The sequence below is a fragment of the Micropterus salmoides genome, unplaced genomic scaffold, assembly GCF_014851395.1.
Source record: "Micropterus salmoides isolate LMB-PRFRI ecotype aquatic unplaced genomic scaffold, ASM1485139v1 Ms_hic_scaffold_22, whole genome shotgun sequence".
Classification (NCBI taxonomy): domain Eukaryota; kingdom Metazoa; phylum Chordata; class Actinopteri; order Centrarchiformes; family Centrarchidae; genus Micropterus; species Micropterus salmoides.
The window spans coordinates 13,700,135-13,722,357 of record NW_024041373.1 but is presented as its reverse complement, the minus strand read 5'-3'; the positions used below and the strand labels follow the sequence as shown (position 1 = coordinate 13,722,357).

Here is a 22,223-nt window from a genome sequence, read left to right as displayed (position 1 = left end):
TTTAGAAATCACAGTAAAATTAGATATCCTGTTATACAACCTCAGTGAAAAGACATTGCAGATGTGATTTTAGACTTCAGCATTGTTTGTCTTGCTGAGGACACACACGGGTATAATCCAGGTATTACATTTTCTGGGAACCAAGCATTGACACATAAACAGGATTTGCGCAGGGGAAAAAAATAAATGTGAAAGTTGTATTGGATTAGGCCAAAATGATTTGAGGCTTGTTTTTACTATTGTTGGTTTTTCAGGAGGAAAAAGCTATAAAAGAACAATAAAAAAACCTTGTTTGCGGCCAATTTTAGGTTGGTTCTCATATGCTCCCGCTTTGCTTTGATGCTGTCATACTCATGTTTGACAGTTAACGTTGCTGTGTTCTCATCTTTAACAAAGCCAAAGCAGTAAAGTTGCTGCCTTCAATGCTTGAGGTTAATTGTCCAATCCTAATTTGAATTTAATAAAATTGCCATCAATTTGCAAATTTGCAATACATTAAAAATAGGGGAAGATAAGATAGGCTGTCCACTCTGATTGAGTCTTTTACAGTAATTTATGATTAATCAAAAAATGAATCTACTCATGTTAGCATGTTGCTATTTGTATGACTACAATAACTTGAGATTTTCTGTATCACCAGAGGTGACGGTGTGCTGCCTTTTTAGCAACACAGTGATGAAGCCTGAGAAGATTGATAGCACTGTGAAATCTGTACGCTAAATATGAAGCTACAACCACCAGCAGTGGGTTAGCTTAGCAAAAGACAAAAAAAAGAGGGAAACGGCTAGCCTGGATGTGTCTGAAGTTGACAAAATGTGCCTACCAGCACCTTTTTTTTTTTTGTTCGTGGGAAGTTACTTGCTGGAGTCTCTGCTGGTCACAGGGATGACAAGGTCCTTGATTAATTTTTCCTATACTGTTAATGAACTGTTGCATTTTACACAGTTTTCCTTATTAGCAGTTTTGTTGTCGCTTTTTTTGCCCGATAAATTAAGTCCTTAAGGCCAAACTTACTTATTTAGACTAAACAAGAGCCTGAGCTGAACACCATGCTGACAACTGGATCAACCCATGAATGGAGTGACTAACAGGGACAGGCCTACTTAAGAACCACACACAGGAGTTGTCCAACACATAATTTATGAATAAATGATTAAACTGACACATCCTAATCACACTGCTGTTTTCAGGGAGAAACCTCGACAGCGTCACCCCGCCCACTCTGTCTCCCTCAGGCCATTGCCTCTGAAAATCAGTGAGTAAGGCATTGTTAGCTTAGTGGCTGGCCGGCAGACACGTCACCAAAGCTCACAACAGTTGCTCTGTCCTGCAAATGCAAGCACTGTGTGACACACAGCATTCCCCTGCATTAAGTCTGCACACAGTGCTGAGGAGGAGGAGGTCAGAGGGATGCCACTTAAGTGGAAAGGACTTAAGGAAGTAAATGTGGGCTACTGTCACAACATTGAGCACTGGCTACCTGATCCATGCATACCTCTTTAGAGTCAAACATGTATGGTCACAACATTCTCGCTGACGTCAACCTCATTCCACTAAGAGCGAGCACTTATCGATGGACCAAGAAAGGAATAAAGTGTTTTTTTAGCCTATTTATGTACAATTTTAAGTGGAACTATGAGGCTTGTGTCATAAAGAAGTATTGGTTCAAAGCTTTTTTAGCAGTTATAGTAAAACATTTATATACACATATACTGTATATAACAAAATTATAAACGCAGCACTTTCGTTTTTGCCCCCATTCATCATGAGCTGAACTTAAAGCTCTAAGACTTTCTCTATGTACACAAAAGGCCTACACTCAAATATTGTTCACAAATCTGTCAAAATCTGTGTTAGTGAGCACTCCTCCTTTGCCGAGATAATCCATCCACCTCACAGGTGTAGCATATCAAAATGCTGATCAGACAGCATGGGTATTGCACAGGTGTGCATTAGGCTGGTCACAATAAAAGGCCACTCGAAAATGTGCAGTTCCATCACACAGCACAATGCCACAGATGTCGCAAGTCTTGAGGGAGCAAGTCTTGAGGGAGCGTGCAATTGCCATACTGACTGGAATGTCCACCACAGCTGTTGCCCGTAAATTGAATGTTCATTTCTCTGCCATAAGCTGTCTCCAAAGGCGTTTCAGAGAATTTGGCAGTACATCCAACCGGCCTCACAACCGCAGACCACATGTAACCACACCAGCCCAGGACTTCCAAGATCGTCTAAGACCAGCCACCCGGACAGCTGCTGCAACAATCAGTTTGCATAACCAAAGAATTTCTGCACAAACTGTCAGGAACCGTCTCAGGGAAGCTCATCTGCATGCTCGTCGTCCTCCTCAGGGTCTCGACCTCACTGCAACTTCGTACAGTCATTGAAGAGGAGTGAACCAACATTCCACAGGCCACAATCAACAACCTGATCAACTCTAGGCGAAGTAAGAGTGTTGTACTGCGTGAGGCAAATGATGGTCACACCAAGTCCAGTTTCCGGACCCACCCAGGGCCCCGCAATACAGTGAAACCACACATTTTTGAGTGGCCTTTTGTTGTGACCAGCCTAAGGCACACTTGTGCAATATCCATGCTGTCTGATCAGCATCTTGATATGCCACACCTGTGAGGTGGATGGATTATCTCGGCAAGGGAGAAGTGCTCACTAACTAAAATATTTGAGAGAAATAGGCCTTTTGTGTCCATAGAGAAAGTTTCAGATCTTTGAGTTCAAAAGTGTTGCGTTTATTGTTTTATATATATGTATTATGGAAATAAAAAAGGATAACAATCTTACTTTCCTATATTAACACTTAATCTTTATTCAGACATCTCATCACTCGAACCAAAGTGGTAATGGCCTTTACAAATGTTGTTTTCCCCAAACCCATGTTAACATTCACTTAGCTTAATTTTTACTATAGGTAAATCAGTGTATCTTTTTAATACCTCACAAATCTTTAAGAACATTTTGTAAAATATTTATTGATACTTTAAATCAAAAAGCTTCTGTAATTGATTATACATTACTTTGACAATGCATTGTAACTATTATAGTATATTTTATTTATTGGAGCCAGTTGGGCTATGCTTTGAGCTAAATGCTAATATCAGCATGCTACATGCCCTCAGTGACAATGCCGATGTTGAGCAGGTATCATTTTTATTATGCTCACCATCTTCGTTTAGCGTTTTAGCATGCTAACATTTGCTTATTTGCACTAAACTGACAAATTAACATTGCCGACAGCATGATTAACATGTTTTCACAAACCATTCAATAGATATAATTATAAGGCTCAATGAACTAGCAACCCTCTGTTGCTCTCCAGATATTTTTTTGTTGTCTTCAAGCAATGTTATTTGTTGCATTTACATAATTTTCAAGAAATGAAAACAGCTAGATTTACAATCTCAGTTTGTTTTTAATGTCTTACAGTGAGTAAAGCTGTTGAGTCACAACATGTTAACCCAGATTTACCCCAGATTTCAGAAAATATATATATTTATTCAAACTATTTATAAAATGTATGTGATATCTCATTACATACCTGTATGCTTCCTTGGCCTTTATCACTTGGGTATTAATTTAATGCTAATTGTGCCCTGTAACAGGGCAAGCATGTAGCTGAAAATGTAAAACAAAATTAACTATAACTCAATTTTTGAGTATACATAGTTCATGCATGTTAAACAGGTTTTGTGGACCAGATTAATCATGCAGAGAAAATGGGGCCTTTGTATATATTATTCACATTTTAACAATCATTTCTGATGCAATGAACATGAATCTAGGTCACCTTTACATTTGAGCCACATGTCATGCTCATTCAGTGGGTAAGGTCATACTGTACCTCATTAAATTTAATCAGCATGGTAGAGCAGTGCAACATTGCTCTACAGCATGGGTTTCAGATTTACAGAGTGCACAATTCAAACATCCTTGTACTTTTGTTTTCTATACCAAAATGTACTGTGTAGGACTCCAGCAATCGTTTAAATAAAATAACATCAACATCAGGAAGAACACATGAATAAAAAGTTGAATCACCACAACCTTATTTCTCCACCCAAAAACAAACATTAATTTTCATGTAATGACTTTGTTGTTTTAACTTAAAAAAATTGTGTTAATATGGTAAAATTAAGGAAAAGGGCGTTTTTGGAAAAATGCTCTTTTGCTTTCTTGCCGGGAGTTGGATGAGAAGATTGATACCACACTCATAACTGTATGCGTAATATAAGGCTACAGACAGCAGCCGGCTAGCTTAGCTTAGCATAAAGACTAGAAATAGAGAAACAGCTAGCCTGGCTCTGTCCAATGGTGAAAAGATCTGAAGTGAGCTTTAGAGGTTTTGGTAGGCTGATTATGTTACCTTTAGACAGAGCCAGGCTAACCCCTGTTTTCAGTCTTTATGCTAAGCTAAGCTACCGTGCTGCTTCGTATCATACAGACATGAGAGTGATATTGATCATCTAAGCTAACTCTTTAACTAAGAAAGCAAAAATGCATAGTTCCCAGCTATTCCATAATAAACAACACTGCGTTCAGTTATGTGTCAAATTAGGAATGATGGACATTTGGTATTTCCAAAAAAAGAAACAAAGATTCAGGCACAGGGTTTGAACAGGGAATTTGACATTATTGGTATGAAATGGACCAACATGAACATCTGGTGATTGCATACTGAAAAGGTGAAAAATGCTACATTAGAAACCAAATCAAATGGTCCAGAAGGCACCCTATTATGTAAAGATTAAAAAATAAAATTAACTGCATAGTATTTGACAAAACAATTCCACCACAAGGTCCATTTAGTAGCTGTTTTGGAGGTTTTGAACATATCACATGTGCTGACGAAGAACATGGGACAATCAAAAGCACCAGAACAGCTACTTAATGCATCTTGTGGTGAGATTGTTTTTTCAACTGCTGTGTCCAAGGTCAATACTGAGCTTTAATTCTCTTTTATTCTGTTTATCAGAATAAACATATTTTAGTATTTAGCAATTAATTATACAGTATTATTACATTCACTACTTAAATAATATCAATAAGCAGTTTCACTGCAGATCTAATGGCCATCGCCTTATTTAATTAATTTTAATTAATTCAACTTCTAATGAAATTTACTGGATACAGCTACAGTAGATATAACCGATTTATGTAACAAGTGGGATGATAAAAACTACTGAGTTGATGTTGTGCTCCTAAAACACGACAACTGTCCTACTGCCCAACTACTGGTTTAAATATGAATCCTAGCATAAGCAGTACACTATGCTTTGATTAGATGGCTAAATATTCCAAATTGGAGACCTTGCTCAACAAATATAAAGCAAATGCATTTTCTGCTGTTACAAGCTGTCACTAAAAATGCCTTACAGTATTACAGGGCACAATTTAGGATTATGCAACAGCCCTGACAGGAGTGAGATAAAGGAAAACACAAGATGCATGCTCTAGTTACACATTAAGGAACATCGTAAGCACTGTAATATTTTAATTGTCTCGTGGGTTGTTGAAACAGAGACGTCATCGAATGTGATGAAACCCTCAGCTGCCAACACACTCACTGGAGAGTTCATCTTTGGACCTTCTGTGTGTGAGGCATCATTGAATTAGTCAAAGTGTGTGTTTGTTTTTTGGTAGCAAGAAAGAGCTTTTCGCTTCGGACTGAATTTCCTTTAGAAGCTGGGGGAGGCAATATTGTACAGTGTCAACCGTACTACAGTACTGTTTTCCTTTAACTATATTAATTTAATAATTCAATACTATTAGTAGGAATGTGTGTAAAAACATGGAAAGTCTCTGGATATTTGTAGCTATGGCTTATTTCATCTCAAGTGAGCGCAAGACTATTCTAGATTAGAAGATATCTGTACCTCCTAGCAGCATTAGCTAACACGCTACAGTGAGAATCGGGTGACGGTTTCTTAAATGTCAATCCACCCTCAGCTTCTTGTGTGCAGAGCACTCCATAGATGATGTCCCATTTGCATGTCCATTTGTTGATACAGGAGAGCCATTCTGGAGCTCCTTCTTTAGAGAAGCACTGGTCTTCTTGTAATTCTTGTATGAGAGAAAAAGAGGCAGAGAGAGCATGTTATTACACATAATGTAATCATTAAATGTAATTACTGAAATCCAAATGTCTGTTTAAAAATAAAGAGAGTATGTTCGAAGAGTTGCTAAGTCGCTTTGGATGAAAGCGTCAGCTAAATGTAAATGATCATCTAAATGATCGAAGAAACTTAGAAACCGTGTCTTGTTTGTTCACCAGAGAACACCGACAAATTTATTTTTCACCTTTCAAATGTCCCGATGGCTAGGTAGCAGTTCTTCAAAACATAATTTTAAAGGCTTCTTATCAAAAAATGTTGTTGATGTTATGTGTTAATGAAAAATAAATCTAGTATCTCCAATATTGATATTGTTATCTACCTCTAAACATCAGTACTGGCTGAATGTAACGTGCAAATTTAAACCCAGTAAGCCTGCTAGCAGTAACAGAACTAGTTCACCAGATTAAGCTTTTGTTTTTATCTTTATATAAACACAAATACACAGCTGCATTTTTATGAAGGATAATGTAGGCTTTATTCTATTTTCTTTTATAATCAACATATATATATATATATATATAGGTAGTTATTCAGGACATTCCCACTTACTCTCAGCATCAAGCCTATTTATTTCTGAAGATGTATATATTTAAAACTGAGTCACAAATATAACATTTAATTAAAAATACAATTAGTTATTGTATACAATTTAGTTATTTTATAAAACAGCTGGACATTGTAGCTTTTTGCAAACATTTGTGAAACTGGAATAAAGAGTGCATTTGTTAGGGACTATTTTCATCGGTGGATTAACACACATTTGGTGCTCTGATATTTACAGCAGCCAGACAGTGTATGTGGGACTGACTCAATTAAAGAGGTGGTATTGTGCTCATTTTCGGGTTCAAAATCTTATTTAGGGGTTGTACCAGAACAGGTTTACATGGTTTAATTTTCAAAAAACACCATATTTTTGTCATACTGCACATTGCTGCAGCTCCTCTTTTCTCCCTATGTGTTGAAGGCTTCGTTTTAGCTATGAAGTGATACATCTGACCTCTACAAGATCTTTGTTGGGAGTTGCACATGCGCAGTTCCTAGTTAAAGTCTACTAGCCAATCAGAAGAAGATAAGGGCGGGTCAGTGAGAAGCCGGTTCAGCTTTATATCCCCTTGCAGTTTATTATGTCCATTGACTGCCTGGAGGGTAGCTAGTGTTTGGAAGGGAGAGGAGGTGTGTGCTGTAGCTCAGTGTTTTTCCACTGGTGTTTTTGAGGCCGTGTCGGAGTGAGGCGCATTTAGCTTTCATCCCTGTGACGTCACAGGGACGAGAAGGAAGCGGCTGGACCACAAACAAGCTGTTTTCAGGCAGTTCAGAGCAGAGTTTTCTGTGGGAGATGGGAACTCCCTTTCGGGTGGACTTTGGGCTTTTTCACTTTGCAAAATTACATGCACATAAAGGAGAGGGAAAAAGCCAAAAAGCATAATACCACCTCTATAAACTACAGTGCCCATGTTCATTGTAATAAAGTAACATGTCAACAAGTGCTGTAATGTGGCTCACTGATGTGTTTTGAACAGTTTTTGTAAAGCTCTGTGGCACAGATGAATAAGATATACAGGTGCTGGTCATATAATTAGAATATCATCAAAAAGTTGATTTATTTCAGTAATTCCATTCAAAAAGTGAAACTTGTATAATGTATACATTCATTCCACACAGACTGATATATTTCAAGTGCTAATTCCTTTTAATTTTGATGATTATAACTGACAACTAATGAAAATCCCAAAATCAGTATCTCAGAAAATTAGAATATTGTGAAAAGGTTCAATATTGAAGACACCTGGTGCCACACTCTAATTAGCTCATTAACTCAAAACACCTGCAAAGGCCTTTAAATGGTCTCTCAGTCTAGTTCTGTAGGCTACACAATCATGGGGAAGACTGCTGACTTGACAGCTGTCCAAAAGACGACCATTGACCACCTTGCACAAGGAGGGCAAGACACAAAAGGTCATTGCTAAAGAGGCTGGCTGTTCACAGAGCTCTGTGTCCAAGCACATTAATAGAGAGGCAAAGGGAAGGAAAAGATGTGGTAGAAAAAAAGTGTACAAGCAATAGGGATAACCGCACCCTGGAGAGGATTGTGAAACAAAACCCATTCAAAAATGTGGGGGAGATTCACAAAGAGTGGACTGCAGCTGGAGTCAGTGCTTCAAGAACCACCACACACACAGACGTATGCAAGACATGGGTTTCAGCTGTCGCATTCCTTGTGTCAAGCCACTCTTTAACAAGACACAGCGTCAGAAGCATCTCAGCTGGACTAAAAAGGACTGGGCAGCTGCTGAGAGGTCCAAAGTTATGTACTCTGATGAAAGTAAATTTTGCATTTCCTTTGGAAATGAAGGTCCCAGAGTCTGGAGGAAGAGAGGAGAGGCACAGAATCCACGCTGCTTGAAGTCCAGTGTAAAGTTTCCACAGTCAGTGATGGTTTGGGGTGCCATGTCATCTGCTGGTGTTGGTCCACTGTGTTTTCTGAGGTCCAAGGTCAACGCAGCCGTCTAGCAGGAAGTTTTCGAGCACTTCATGCTTCCTGCTGCTGACCAACTTTATGGAGATGCAGATTTCATTTTCCAACAGGACTTGCACACAGTGCCAAAGCTACCAGTACCTGGTTTAAGGACCATGGTATCCCTGTTCTTAATTGGCCAGCAAACTCGCCTGACCTTAACCCTATAGAAAATCTATGGGGTATTGTGAAGAGGAAGATGCGATACGCCAGACCCAACAATGCAGAAGAGCTCAATGCCACTATCAGAGCAACCTGGGCTCTCATAACACCTGAGCAGTGCCACAGACTGATCGACTCAATGCCACGCCGCATTGCTGCAGTAATTCAGGCAAAAGGAGCCCCAACTAAGTATTGAGTGCTGTACATGCTTATACTTTTCATGTTCATACTTTTCAGTTGGCCAACATTTCTAAAAATGCTTTTTTTGTATTGGTCTTAAGTAATATTCTAATTTTCGGAGATACTGAATTTGTTTGTCATTTTTAATCATCACAATTAAATGAAATAAACATTTGAAATATATCAGTCTGTGTGTAATGAATGAATATAATATCCAAGTTTCACTTTTTGAATGGAATTACTGAAATAAATCAACTTTTTGATGATATTCTAATTATATGACCAGCACCTGTATAAGGCTGGAGCAACAAAGACAATACTTGTTAGGTTTGGTCTTTTCACCGCATTTTCTGACAATGAGAAAATATCACTAGACTTATACTTTAAATTTAATAATTAACAGTTTAAAATCAACTGACCTGAATGTAGAAGTTTGAGAAAAGGATAATGAGCGACACCATGTAACTTATTTGAAAGCACAGCCATCCCATGGGGAAGCCACATGGCCATACGACTGCACACATCGTCTGGGACACGGTTAAAAAGAATTGGATCTGTTGAGGAAACACGACATGCAGAAACAAACTAGAGTGAGAAAGTGACCCACAGAGCATTTACAAACGTAATAATTGATCCAGGACCTAAAATATCTTCTGAACAGTAAAATTGCCTGCACTGTGTTAAAACTAAAGTGTCCAAAAAAAGCTCCCAAGATTTCAATATTAACATCAGATCCACAATGTAAAGTGAATATAACAGTCATCACATACAAACCAAAGAGCGTATCCGAAAAGTATATTTACTCTACTGTTCATAAGTGTTGAGGTATTTTACTTTACTTCTTTTTAATGCTACTTAATATTTCTACTTCACTACATTACAGTGGCAAATATTGTACTTTTTACTACACTACATTTATTTGGCATCAATAGTTACTAGTTACTTTACAGTAAGATTCTTCATACAAAGCTCTTATTTTCTTTAATAAAAGCAAAATCTCACAGTGCAGTAACAATATTTTTCACAATTCTTGCACAGCAACCTGCCTCATTCTTTCTTGTTTCATGATACACTCTCCCTTTAAGAGCAATTTTAAAACCGAGTGGTTTAAAATTAATATTATATTCATATATAATGCATACTGAGTTATTTTACTTTTGATACTTTTAGTCCATTTTGCTGACAATATATATATTTTTTTTACTGAAGTATGCAGGACTTTTTACTTGTAATGGAGTGTTGTGGTATTACATTGTGGTATTGCTGCTTTTACTTAAGTAAAGGTTCTGAATACTTCTTGTACCACTGAGAAGAAACTAGAGTATGAACCCACCAGCTGGAACTGTGTGATGTACTTCTTCCACCAAAGGTACGGCCGCATGGCTGGGATGGCTGAGAGGCCGTAGTAAGAATACATCACAACGTGGACCAAGCTGTTTAAGGAAGCACCAAAGTACGCTGACGAGACACAGATGAGAGATACAGGAAGTCATTCATCTATAGCAAGCAATAACGGTCTGCTCTGTTTGGAATAATTGCTACAAAGTTCATTTAAAATTAATAGACGCCATTAACAGTAAAGTAATACAGAAATAATATGGTGAGCATCTGATAAATAATAAAACATGTTTATATGTCAGAAACCGTACATTATTTTGAGTCAATAGTAAAAGGCACAGAGGATTTTCCGTGTAAGAAAATTGACAACTTCCTAACATTTTTCATAGTGCAGCACTGTTCAGGGTTAGTAAGTGTCACTTTGTGTCTGTTAAGGCTTTGTGGGGAAAACTGTCTGTTTTCAGGGCTAATGGGTTTAACATTAGCGCACTGGAATGATTTGAGTCACTGGAGGGCAAAGTTGTGTTAAAACACTCACAATGGCCACAGGGTATCCAGTTCATAACGAACCACCAGATATTCAGCATGCTAGCGTGGTGGTAGATGTGAAGAAAGGTGATCTGGCGATTATTCTTCCGTAGAATGAAAAAAAAGGTGTCCATGAACTCGATGAGCTTGGAGAAGTAGTACCACCACAGGACTTTTATGACCTGAGAGGAGACACAGCAAAAATAAAAAATGTTTAAGGATTTAAAGAAAAGGAAAAAGAAATACTTTCTGTATATTCCTGAAGAGAACAATATACAATACAGAGATAAAATGTTAGACAGCAAAAGTGCAAGAGTTCTGCCAAAATGCCCCCATACACACAGTATTTATCATACAAGGTGAAAGCAATTTGTAGCAGTGGCTCATTGAACTTTTTATTTAATCACTGCAGAACTGCGAAGCCGTGCACATTTCACTTGTTTTCACCTCAAATGCAGAGGGACACTGAAGAGAGTCATCATGATGACAAGAGTCGGATTAAATTGACTCCCTGTCTCTGCAGCTTATCTGCTGGGATTTACAGGTACTCGCTGATGGAAATCAGAGCAGTAGATTTGAAAGAAAAAACACACATTTTGCTTAATATTATATTCATTCTAGCTGTTTGGTAACTTGTATTTATGCATTTACTGTACTGTTTATCATAACAAGAAACAGACTGGGAAATCATGTGCTTTGTAATGAAATGATGTAAAAGATGTGATCAAATTAAAAACATAAAAACATACAAAGGCTGCACAGTGTAAGTCTGACTGACTCACCTTTTCATCCACTTCTGGTGAACTGTGAGTGTTCTGGCAGTAGAAGTTGTAGCCACCATGCCACACGGTGGTAACAAGCTGAAGAAAAAGCCATTAAGATGAATGATGAATGGATATTTGACCAAATCCTTGGAAAGAAAAGCTACACATGCTGTAATGTGACACTGCAATGCACAAATGTAAAAGTAAAAATCAAAAGATATGATGTTTATCAAATGTGACTTCCCTTTCCCTACAAGTAATAAATAAATGTACAAAGAAATGTACAGATAGTACTTCCAATAACCAGATTTGGTCTCATATCTTTTGGTGTCAGGTTGTAGTGACAGATCTTTAGCTGCTGACTGATTGGTTGCAAATATTTAATCTAATTAATAGTATAAACACCACAAGCTCACTCTGCTACTAAAATATAATGTATGATATGATGTTTAAAGGTTATTTTTAGAACATTTTAGCACATTGAGGTGCAAATGCAGGAATTTCTATTGGTAATAGTAACAATCTAACTCTGCATACCTGTACAATGATTATAAATGTTCTTTATACTTTCGCAAATTAAAATGATACTACAAGGATTTTTTTATTGCCCTTCCATAATGTTGGGAACTTGTGTGAGGCAGATTTAAAAATATTGACTAAAATGTATGCACCCAAGGTCAGCTTTTATCCTGACATTCAGTTCCTGGTATGGGTCCAGCCTAAAAAATGATGGACCCCAAAAGGCAACTCAATTATCGATCCAGTTATTTGCAACATATCATACATGTACAGTTTTAAACAAAAATGTTACCATTTGACAACCCAAGTTGGCTCAACACACAATTAAACATGCACACAATGACAGTTTGCAACACGGCCTTTCTATTTGAAATTGGAAATTTCCAAGTCCTATCTGGAATCATCAGTGTTATTTTGTCAGACAAAAGCCATAAAATACAATATACGGCTGTGTATATAGCCTGCATTGGTGTAAAATCTGTGCCTCTTTAAAGAATAAATCTTAAAATGCACGAGTGTAGATGTCGTGGCTTAATGCTGATTCAGTAGATCAATATACTGTAGATTCCTTCTGCAGTAAAATGTTTGATAAACTACTCTCAGAGCCAAGAAACTGCCACCAGTTAAGAAACAGCAACATCAAGTATTTTATCATGTGTGCAAAGACATTAGCCCCTCAACCCCCGCCCCTCCCATCACCTTTAATCATAATCATTATGGGGTGAACCGCTGTGCCCTGGAAAGTTGACAAGAACAAAACTGCCCTGTACTTTGATTAACATAAGGTGGCATTGATTTTGGACTGCCAAAAGTTCACCCCATGTCCGGGGCATTGTCAGAGTACAGAGTTTAATGAACCACACAGCCAACAGTCCACTGGGGCCTTACGCAATGCAGACAGAAAGACAAGTAGCTTGTTCTACCAGCTGGATGGGGAGGAGAGTACAGATACTTTAGACTTAAACGTGTTCACGATGATCATATACTCATGATAAGTGAAGTCTGGGCACTTTTGCAACAGCTGGAACATCAAACTCAGCCCAGATGCTGCCACCTTTCTGAATAAGAATGCAATTTCAAGTTTGTTTACATCAGTGCATCTATCAAATTTCAGTTATTTAGTCAGCTGTTTATAAAAAAGCAGTTTTCCAGCAAACAATAGGGAGCTGTGCGAGGGCATATGAGGGATTTGACGGCTGAAACAATGAGCCTGTCAGCGTCCAGCTGTGTCCCTCTCACCCCCTGATAGCATTGTCTCTCAACCACAGAGTCAAGTGTCAAAGAAATACGCTTATTCGCATTAATGCTGAGAGTCAGATGAGAAGATTGATATCTTCGCTGAATCTCATACTTTTCTGCTAAATATAAAGCAACAGCTGTTAGCTTAGCTTAACACAGAGAGATGAGCAAGAACCCCCCCCCCAAAAAAAATGAGAAATGAGATATACTGTTAATCAATGAACTTCAGGTGAGCTGGTAAGAAAGATTTTTTTTTACCTTTGGACAGAGCATTTTGTTGGTCTTTGTACAGAATAAACAAACAAGATTTAACATGTTAATTAGTCAGCTTTAGAGGTGCTGGTATTGGGATTTTGTTACCTTTGGGCAGAGCCAGGCTAGCTGGTTCCTCCTGCATCCAGTCTGAATGCTAAGCTAACTGGCCGCTTCAATTTGAAAATGTGGGGGTCCGAGCACTGTGGCTCCTTTGTGCAATGCATTGGCACATTCACTAATGATATTTTTGTGCTAATGCTCCTCTTAGGCTTTAGTTAGTTTTAGTTATACACACAGTGACGGTATTTAATACACATGCTCTGATCATCTAATAGTCACCTGATGACACCAGTGAAACATAAAGCCCACATGAGATTAACACATATACACAGATCATACAAAAACACATAAAATCCTCTTAGCACACAAGAATAACATCAGGACAATAGCCATCATATCTTATATTGCTATATCTAGATAGAGGTGCCTCTATATTCACAATAGCATTTCCCTAAAATATTTAGAAAGAGGAATCTATAATATCCAGCACAAGAATATTAAGCTACTATTGCAGCTTTATATTAAACATACATATGTGAGAGTAGTTTTAATCTTTTCATCTAACTCTGGCAAGAAATCAAATTAGCGTCTGTTCCAAAATGTATGTAAAAAGTATTCCTTTAATTAAACATAAATATAAATCTGTTCATATTCAGACACTAGAGTTTTAAGTGAGTATACAGCTCTGTTTCAGGTCAGTTTCATCTTTGTTCTTTTATAATCTGTCTGTAGCGTAACGTTGCAAAGATTGCTTTGGCCTACTTAAACGCATCTCTCAGTGCCGAGCATTCTGTTTACCTCATAGAACATGTAGAAGGACAAGAGTGTGACGCCCAGATTGTAGAGCACCAGGAGGCCTCTGCAGGAGTATGGCTGTCTGTGTTTCATGTACTTGGGCCCCAACCACACGATCATAAGGTAGATGACTGTGAGTGCAAAGGTTGGTGGGTAGTTGTCAAGCAGCAGAAGTCCCCGCACCCGCTGATCTGAAATATAGAGATAAAGAGGCCTATTTTTACAGCTTGATCAAGAAGAGCCGATAAGGTGTCCTCATAGGTAACAGCAGATGAACTTGAAAAGTGAAAAGCAGGAGCAGGGCACGCTAAGGGATGTTTGCTTAACACCCAGAAAGGTTAGTAGAAAGAAGGTGAATAACCCCAGCAGAGTTCTTCATGCAATGCATAGCATGTAATGAACAATTTGGGTCAAAGGTTTAGTTTTTCTCTTGACTGCAGTACTCTGCTGAGCTTTTACAGTAACTACAGTAATTGCAAAACTTTGGTAACTTACCTCTGGGACCCATCCATGTCTCTAGATAAGAGTTCAGTTTATGATTGAAGGTCTCCATTTGTCACCTAAAAACAGAATGCAGAATGAAAGCTAACTTACGTTAACGTCCGTTATGTGTTTTCCATCCATTTTGATGTTAAATTAAACACAATTAAAAGCAGCACAAATCCGTGTTTTGGCAGCTTAAGGGCAGGAAACCACAACGAGCTGAACATCAGGTGACTGATGTTCAGAGCAAATTAGCATTTATTCTTGTTTCTGGTCACCTGATGAATGCAAGTCTAATATTCACTCTCTTTTTGGCTCTGTTTTGGTCTCCACCAATTCCCTGGGGGAAATATCAGAGTCTTCAGCTGCTAAATGTTCCACTATGTTCAACAGCTAGTTGCTATCTTTGTCTGTCTGGCCATTTGGAGGTGAGCAGGCAGCGCACAGTGAGTTAATCAGCGCTTAATTGGTTGGAAAGAACAAGTGGAACGGCAGAGTGATAATTGTCTGTGAATTTTTACATTATCCATGATCATTCGACTCATCGTTTTCATAAAAAATATTGATTAGTGCAGCTTCAAATATGATAAGCTTATCATCTCATCTGCCTAAAAGAGAGCATAACAACAGTGTTCTGAAACTCTAAGTAGTGTGTAAATTTAACTTGTTGTCAATTTTGATACATGCTAATCATAGCAACATAAGACAGCAGCTGAAATCATTACTATTTTCTTACCACTGATGTTAGTTGGTCATTAGTCTAGTATTTGTCTAGTGTTACTGTCTTTTCACATCTGGTTTTATGTCTGTCTGTGCTGCAGCCTGTCCACCCACCCTCTCTAATACATCCCATGTATCAGATCCCTCACATCCATGTGATTTCAAACACAGATGAAATGTGGCGACTTCTCACTTTGTGGCTCAAAACAAGAAGCCGGCAGGCAGGTGTACACAGTCCATAACCCCGTTGCTAGATTGCTGAAGGTAGTGATGATGTCAAAATGTGTAGATTTATTACCTCCAATGTGCTCAAGGTTTAAATAACTGCAGAATATTGTCTGACCCAGGCAGTGCTGCTACATGTACTTTGACAAAAACTTCTCCAAACCTTTGTGCATGTTCTCTTGCCAAAGCTGTCAAATTGTGGTGGTGCGTTGTTGTTTGCATCTGGTGATCCTGTACTGATTTAAACAACTGCCTGTTAGAGAAAAGTACAGTTTTTCTCTTTATTTTCCCCCAGATGTAGGCTTAAGTACTTTCCCCATAAACAGTTAATGTAATTTACAGTATAATTCAAGATTCCACCGCTGAGTCTGTGACAGTCATATCAACCCTGTGACATAAAGCAGACAGCCTGCTGTCTGAACATCTGGATGTTGGAGGATCATTATTATTACTACCAGGCGGTTTGTCCACTCTCTACTAGCGTGTCGTCAAACTAAGTATTAGAAAGTATTCTGACTGACATCTAAGCTTGGACAAACATGCTAAGTGTCATGTTTTTAAAAAAGTGGACATACTTTAAATCATACTTTATAATAGCACTGAACTTTCTCACACAAAGCCGTACAACTTTGGAACAACCACTCTCTACCAAATCATTCTGTTTTTTTAAATGTCATGTAAAGTTGTGACACGATTATTCACACTGCCGAGCAAAAGATGTTGAAATCCCTGCAGCTGACTTTCTTACTGTCAACCTGATAACTCTCAGGCAAACACTCTTTATTCATTATCACCCCAGAGATATTTGCACAATCCTGCAGGCCTTTATGTTGTTTGGAGGGCGCTGCTGTATCACTTCTTGCATTTCACAAAATGCCTCCTCGTAGCCACAGAAATTACAGTATGTCTGCGATATTTATTTCCACTGGCGTGTTTCCGAGCTATATGTTCAATTCACTCCGACTACGTCACAGACAGCTGCACCACTCAACAGTCTTTACACCTGCGTCTACAGCTGGAAACATAACACAAGACACAATATGGATCCTAGTCTGCTCTCTGTATGTCCTCCTTCCATAATACCTCCTTCAAAAATTAAGATAATATAATAAATAAATCTGCAGATGGGTTACAATCCTTTGACTCAAGTCAGATTTGCTTGTCTGAGGACAAAGTAGAGCACAGCTTTACGGTATAACAGAATAACCCTAGACCTTACAGACAGAAATGTGAGTACATCTATCAAATTTAGCTAAAGCATCTCAATTCAATCCGCATGCAGCTCTTATATATGGTCATATGATATTGAAACATGACTAATGGAGCTGAGGGGGCATACCAGTGACTTTGTTTACATGTATTCAATCAATAAATAAATAAATAAATATATATATATATATATATATATATATATATATATATATATATATATATATATATATATATATATATATATATATATAGAGAGAGAGAGAGAGAGAGAGAGAGAGAGAGAGAGAGAGAGAGAGAGAGAGAGCGGTGTATTCTTAAATCCTGTGAAAAGTTCAATATCTGAAAAACTTCCTTGGAAACATTGTCATTGTGCAATATGTATCCCAGTTTACCAGATTTTGCATGTTATCCTAACTGCTGCCCAGCCAACAAATAGCATATTACTGATGGTCGCATTAGTCCATTATCACTTGTCTACAGGAGCAAAATATGGCTTACTCTGATCAACCCCGGGACATTACTATCCATGTTCTGATGATCAGAGATGCATTAGGCTTCATCAAACTTGATAATCTGAAAGGCCTTAATCAAAGCACACAACAGGAGACCATGTTAGCAGCCAGTCAGTGAGTCTTTGGTAGCTAAATGCTGCATAATACATCTAAGCAATCAGAGTAGGTGCTTGATCTTCCCAAAACACCAATGCACTGCACTTTTGATCAAAAATACACAGTGGCCCATCATCAGTGGTTCATTATTGCAGCTGAATAAATAACTCAGAATGTCTAATATGTTGTAAAAGTTAAAGTTGGGTGATATGACAGTATATGCAATAATATAAATAAATACGAGTTTTGGTTTTCCTTTTAAAATCTAGTATCAGGCCAGCAGGACTTCTTTATTGTCATATTGGATTTTTAAATGATTTTCAATTAATGTGATGCGCTGCTTGTTTCTTATAGGTTATTTTAATCAAAACAGACATCCCATTCATCCATTTATCAATAACAGCTTCTCAACTAATTTATCCATACACGTTACTGTGAAGAGATATGTCGATATTGTGATACAGAATTACATTTCCCATGATAGAGGATTGCATGCGTATTGCCCACGCCTAGAAAGAGTATATAAGAGAATAGTGTATACATATAAACATATTCAAAACAGTAGATAAGAAATAAAGTTAAATATAAATATCTCATTTTGAAACTAAAACAGAAATCTGAGACCATATGTCTGGTAATATTATGCACTTGGTCAGTGCAAGTGTAGTAGGCTACTGTACTGTGTAGCCTACTGTATATTGTCCTGCATATGGCAAGAAACTGGAATTGTGTAGATGTGTATTGAGAAAACTATATAGTGAATCAATACAGCACAGGTAATATACAAGTAAGTTCAATACATATATCAATAGTGAGACAATGGAAGGGATAATTAATAGTGTAGTGTAAAAGTATTTATATTTTAAATGGCTCTCCTGTTTCATAAAACAACAGTTGCTGCTATCATCATTTAGATGAATGCAAAATGTCCTGAGACAGCAACAGAAGCAAAATTCAAAAGTTTTCAGCAGGAAGTACACCAAGAAGTTTGTCACAATAGTGGCAACTATTAATCATAAACAGAGTTTAACAGCAATGCTGCTTCATCCGGCTGGCTTTGTCTTTAAAGTAGTAGGCTACTTTAGTGTTAACATGATGATCAGGCGGTATCGTGATCAATCATGACAAATGCATGGGAATATAGTGATAAATCTGCGTTCTGCCACTTACTTACACCACAATATTGTATAAAAAAATATGTATCTTCGGGGTCACACGTGTAATCTAAACTGTGCTTTACGCGCTGTAGCCCACGGTATCATGCAGCAGCCCGGTCTCCAGTTTAACTAAAAGATTTGCGCGCTGAGCTGATCACGGTGGTTATCTCATTACATCATCCTCTAGTTTCACAGCTGAAACTTCCAGAGAGGAATTAATAAAAAAGATTTAGCACAAACATCGCATCCTGTCGATCGCATCCAGGCTGCACAGTGCCAATAGAGGTCACCGCTCCAGCATCACCCAAACCCATCGCTTATTTAAACGCTGCAGACGCCATGCGCGTTGCAACCTCTTTTCAAAATAATATAATAGGAAGCCTTACCCTAAAGTCGCCCAGCCGCCCCTTTTGCGTTAGACAGAAAGCGAGATGTTCAGTGTGGATGAAGAGATGCAGCTGTGTTCTGAGGATTGCCTACCTTTATAGGCGGGGAGAGAAAACGACTGTGTAACCTTGGCTGGCTGGCCGGTCTGAGCACAATGTGCAGCCTTGTCGCTCAGTGGAAAATAGTGGGAGGAACACGCAGGCTGGCCCATTGCCCTGCAGGAGGGTTACAGCCAGGAGGTGACCCGGTGTGTTGCAGCCACACACACACACACACACACACACACACACACACAGAGAGTCAAAAAGATGACATCAAGGCTATCTCTGCCTTCCTATAATTTGCAGTTAAATAGGCTATGACTCTTGTAAATTGTTAACCCGCAGCAGACTGTATGAGGTTAGCTGTAACAAACGTATAATAAAATGCAGAAATTAGGTGTATCCTGTGTGCAAAAAACTTATGCAAACCCTGCACACCTGGTCAATCACTGTGTGAAGTGGAGAAATGGGCCAGCATTACTTTTTTGTCCAAGCGAATTGCAAAAAGTGCATTCAATCTCAATGAGACAGATGTTATCAAAAACTGTGAGTAGGCTACATCCCTTCCAAACACAAAACTGTAGGAGTGTGTTCAGTCTTACAGGAAAAGTATTAACAAGTATTAACACTACAAGATAAACACATACAGGCAGGGCTGCCCTGGGTCTGATGTGGTTGGTGCCACTCAACGTGATTCACCAAATGGTGATACCAGGCTGCGCTACCAGCTCCTTTAAGTGTTAACTTAAAAGGTGTGGCTTACTTACCAGTACACATTAGGACAATCACAAATATAATCTCAGAAACGTATTTCAATTGCAAATGCAGACATGATGGCCAGAATACATATACACAAATAAATAGAACAGAGTTCATACTGACTATGAGGAAGGACAATCTAATGATTAAGCACATTTTGTCAGGTAGGACTGTGGCCTGTGTGCTGTGTTAGATTGGGTCACGAATATTACACTGTTTATTTCTTGGTACACAGACAATACCAATAATTATTTTAAAAAAGAAATCAGCTTTATTATTTTTAATTGGTTCTCTAAATTTATGGGTCACAGGCAAGGTGTTTGGATTTCAAGGGTAGCCTGGGGCAGCCAAGTTTTCAGGATATAACTTGCAAATGTTTTCAGTTTCAGATTTTTTAAAAACCTTTATTTATTGAGGAATTTCCAACAATTAGAAAGGCTCTATTTTTTAGGAACACCCTGTCCACACTGACACAGAAACCTGGAAGCTCCCAGTACAACCGCAGTCCGGTCCTTTTGCCACTTAGCATCTTCACTGGAGAAGTTGTTGATATGTCAGTGGTGGTAATGAGTGAGGGCTACTTTCCTGACGGTCTGTCATCCAATAGTGAATCAAGTCCTTGAGAAATCAGTAAATCAAATCTCAGGTTCTCGTTTTAACACTTAACCTGCTTTAACTGATTTCTGGCCACTTGGGGACAACAGAAACAAGATGTAAACACAACACTGACACAGTAGCTTATTATGATAAACAGTTGCTATTACTGTGCATCCGGCCAATACGGAGCAAAACTTTTCACATGGCAGCCTGGTTATGTGATCCATTGTTAATATAAGAGCTATAGGCTCTGTGATCACTACCTATACTAATAGGTAGTGATAAAGCTACTAAGCCTACAACTTGAGTATAAGCTTCATTCATCTATGAATAATGAATGATGATGATGTTGATGATGATGACTAACTGAATAAATCATTAGTCTATTAATCTATTCATCTATGGCAATGGCAGCCCATGTAGATGCTCAGTCGGTAGCTCCTTTAAACTTTGCTACACGAGAGAGAGAGAGAGAGAGAGAGAGAGACCAGACCATTCACACCAGTACATCCACCAATGTGTCCCGGAGGAAGACACTTAACCCCTAGTTGCCCCAGAGGCGTGACATATAGCCTATAACAATTGGAAGTCACTTTGAATGAAAGCATCAGCACATTTAATTAGACTACAGGTGCTTGTCATATAATTAGAATATCATCAAAAAGTTGATTTATTTCAGTAATTCCACGCAAAAAGTGAAACTTGGATATTATATTCATTCATTATACACAGACTGATATATTTCAAATGTTTATTTCATTTAATTATGATGATTAAAACTGGCAACTAATGAAAATCCCAAATTCAGTATCTCAGAAAATTTGATTATTACTTAATACCAATACAAAAAAAGGATTTTTAGAAATGTTGGCCAACTGAAAAGGCGAGACGCTTCTGACGCTGTGTCTTGTTCAAGAGTGGCTTGACACAAGGAATGCGACAGCTGAAACCCATGTCTTGCATATGTCTGTGCGTGGTGGTTCATGAAGCACTGACTCCAGCTGCAGTCCACTCTTTGTGAATCTTCCCCACATTTTTGAATGGGTTTTGTTTCACAATCCTCTCCAGGGTGCGGTTATCCCTATTGCTTGTACACTTTTTTCTACCACATCTTTTCCTTCCCTTCGCCTCTCTATTAATGTGCTTGGACACAGAGCTCTGTGAACAGCCAGCCTCTTTAGCAATGACCTTTTGTGTCTTGCCCTCCTTGTGCAAGGTGTCAATGGTCGTCTTCTGGACAGCTGTCAAGTCAGCAGTCTTCCCCATGATTGTGTAGCCTACAGAACTAGACTGAGAGAGCATTTAAAGGCCTTTGCAGGTGTTTTGAGTTAATGAGCTGATTAGAGTGTGGCACCAGGTGTCTTCAATATTGAACCTTTTCACAATATTCTAATTTTCTGAGATACTGATTTTTCATTAGTTGTCAGTTATAATCATCAAAATTGAAAGGAATGAGCACTTGAAATGTATCAGTCTGTGTGGAATGAATGTATACATTATACAAGTTTCACTTTTTGAATGGAATTACTGAAATAAATCAACTTTTTGATG

The 22,223-nt window shown here is 38.3% G+C and overlaps 1 protein-coding gene across 2 annotated transcripts; it reads right to left on the bottom strand.

Annotated features, from left to right (window-relative positions):
* Window positions 1-2,795: 2,795 nt before the first annotated feature.
* On the bottom strand, window positions 2,796-19,464 carry elovl5 (ELOVL fatty acid elongase 5). 2 transcript variants are annotated; one of them, XM_038737608.1, is made up of 8 exons: window positions 19,369-19,464; window positions 14,979-15,043; window positions 14,487-14,674; window positions 11,634-11,711; window positions 10,862-11,033; window positions 10,319-10,443; window positions 9,405-9,539; window positions 2,796-6,075 (listed from the first exon to the last, which is right to left on the bottom strand). In XM_038737608.1, the coding sequence occupies exons 2-8, from the start codon at window positions 15,034-15,036 to the stop codon at window positions 5,947-5,949; spliced, it is 885 nt and encodes a 294-aa protein (XP_038593536.1). In that variant the 5' UTR covers window positions 15,037-15,043; window positions 19,369-19,464; the 3' UTR covers window positions 2,796-5,946. The 2 variants fall into 2 exon arrangements, with proteins under 2 accessions (XP_038593536.1, XP_038593535.1); XM_038737607.1 differs by having other exon boundaries at window positions 19,275-19,426.
* Window positions 19,465-22,223: the final 2,759 nt, after the last annotated feature.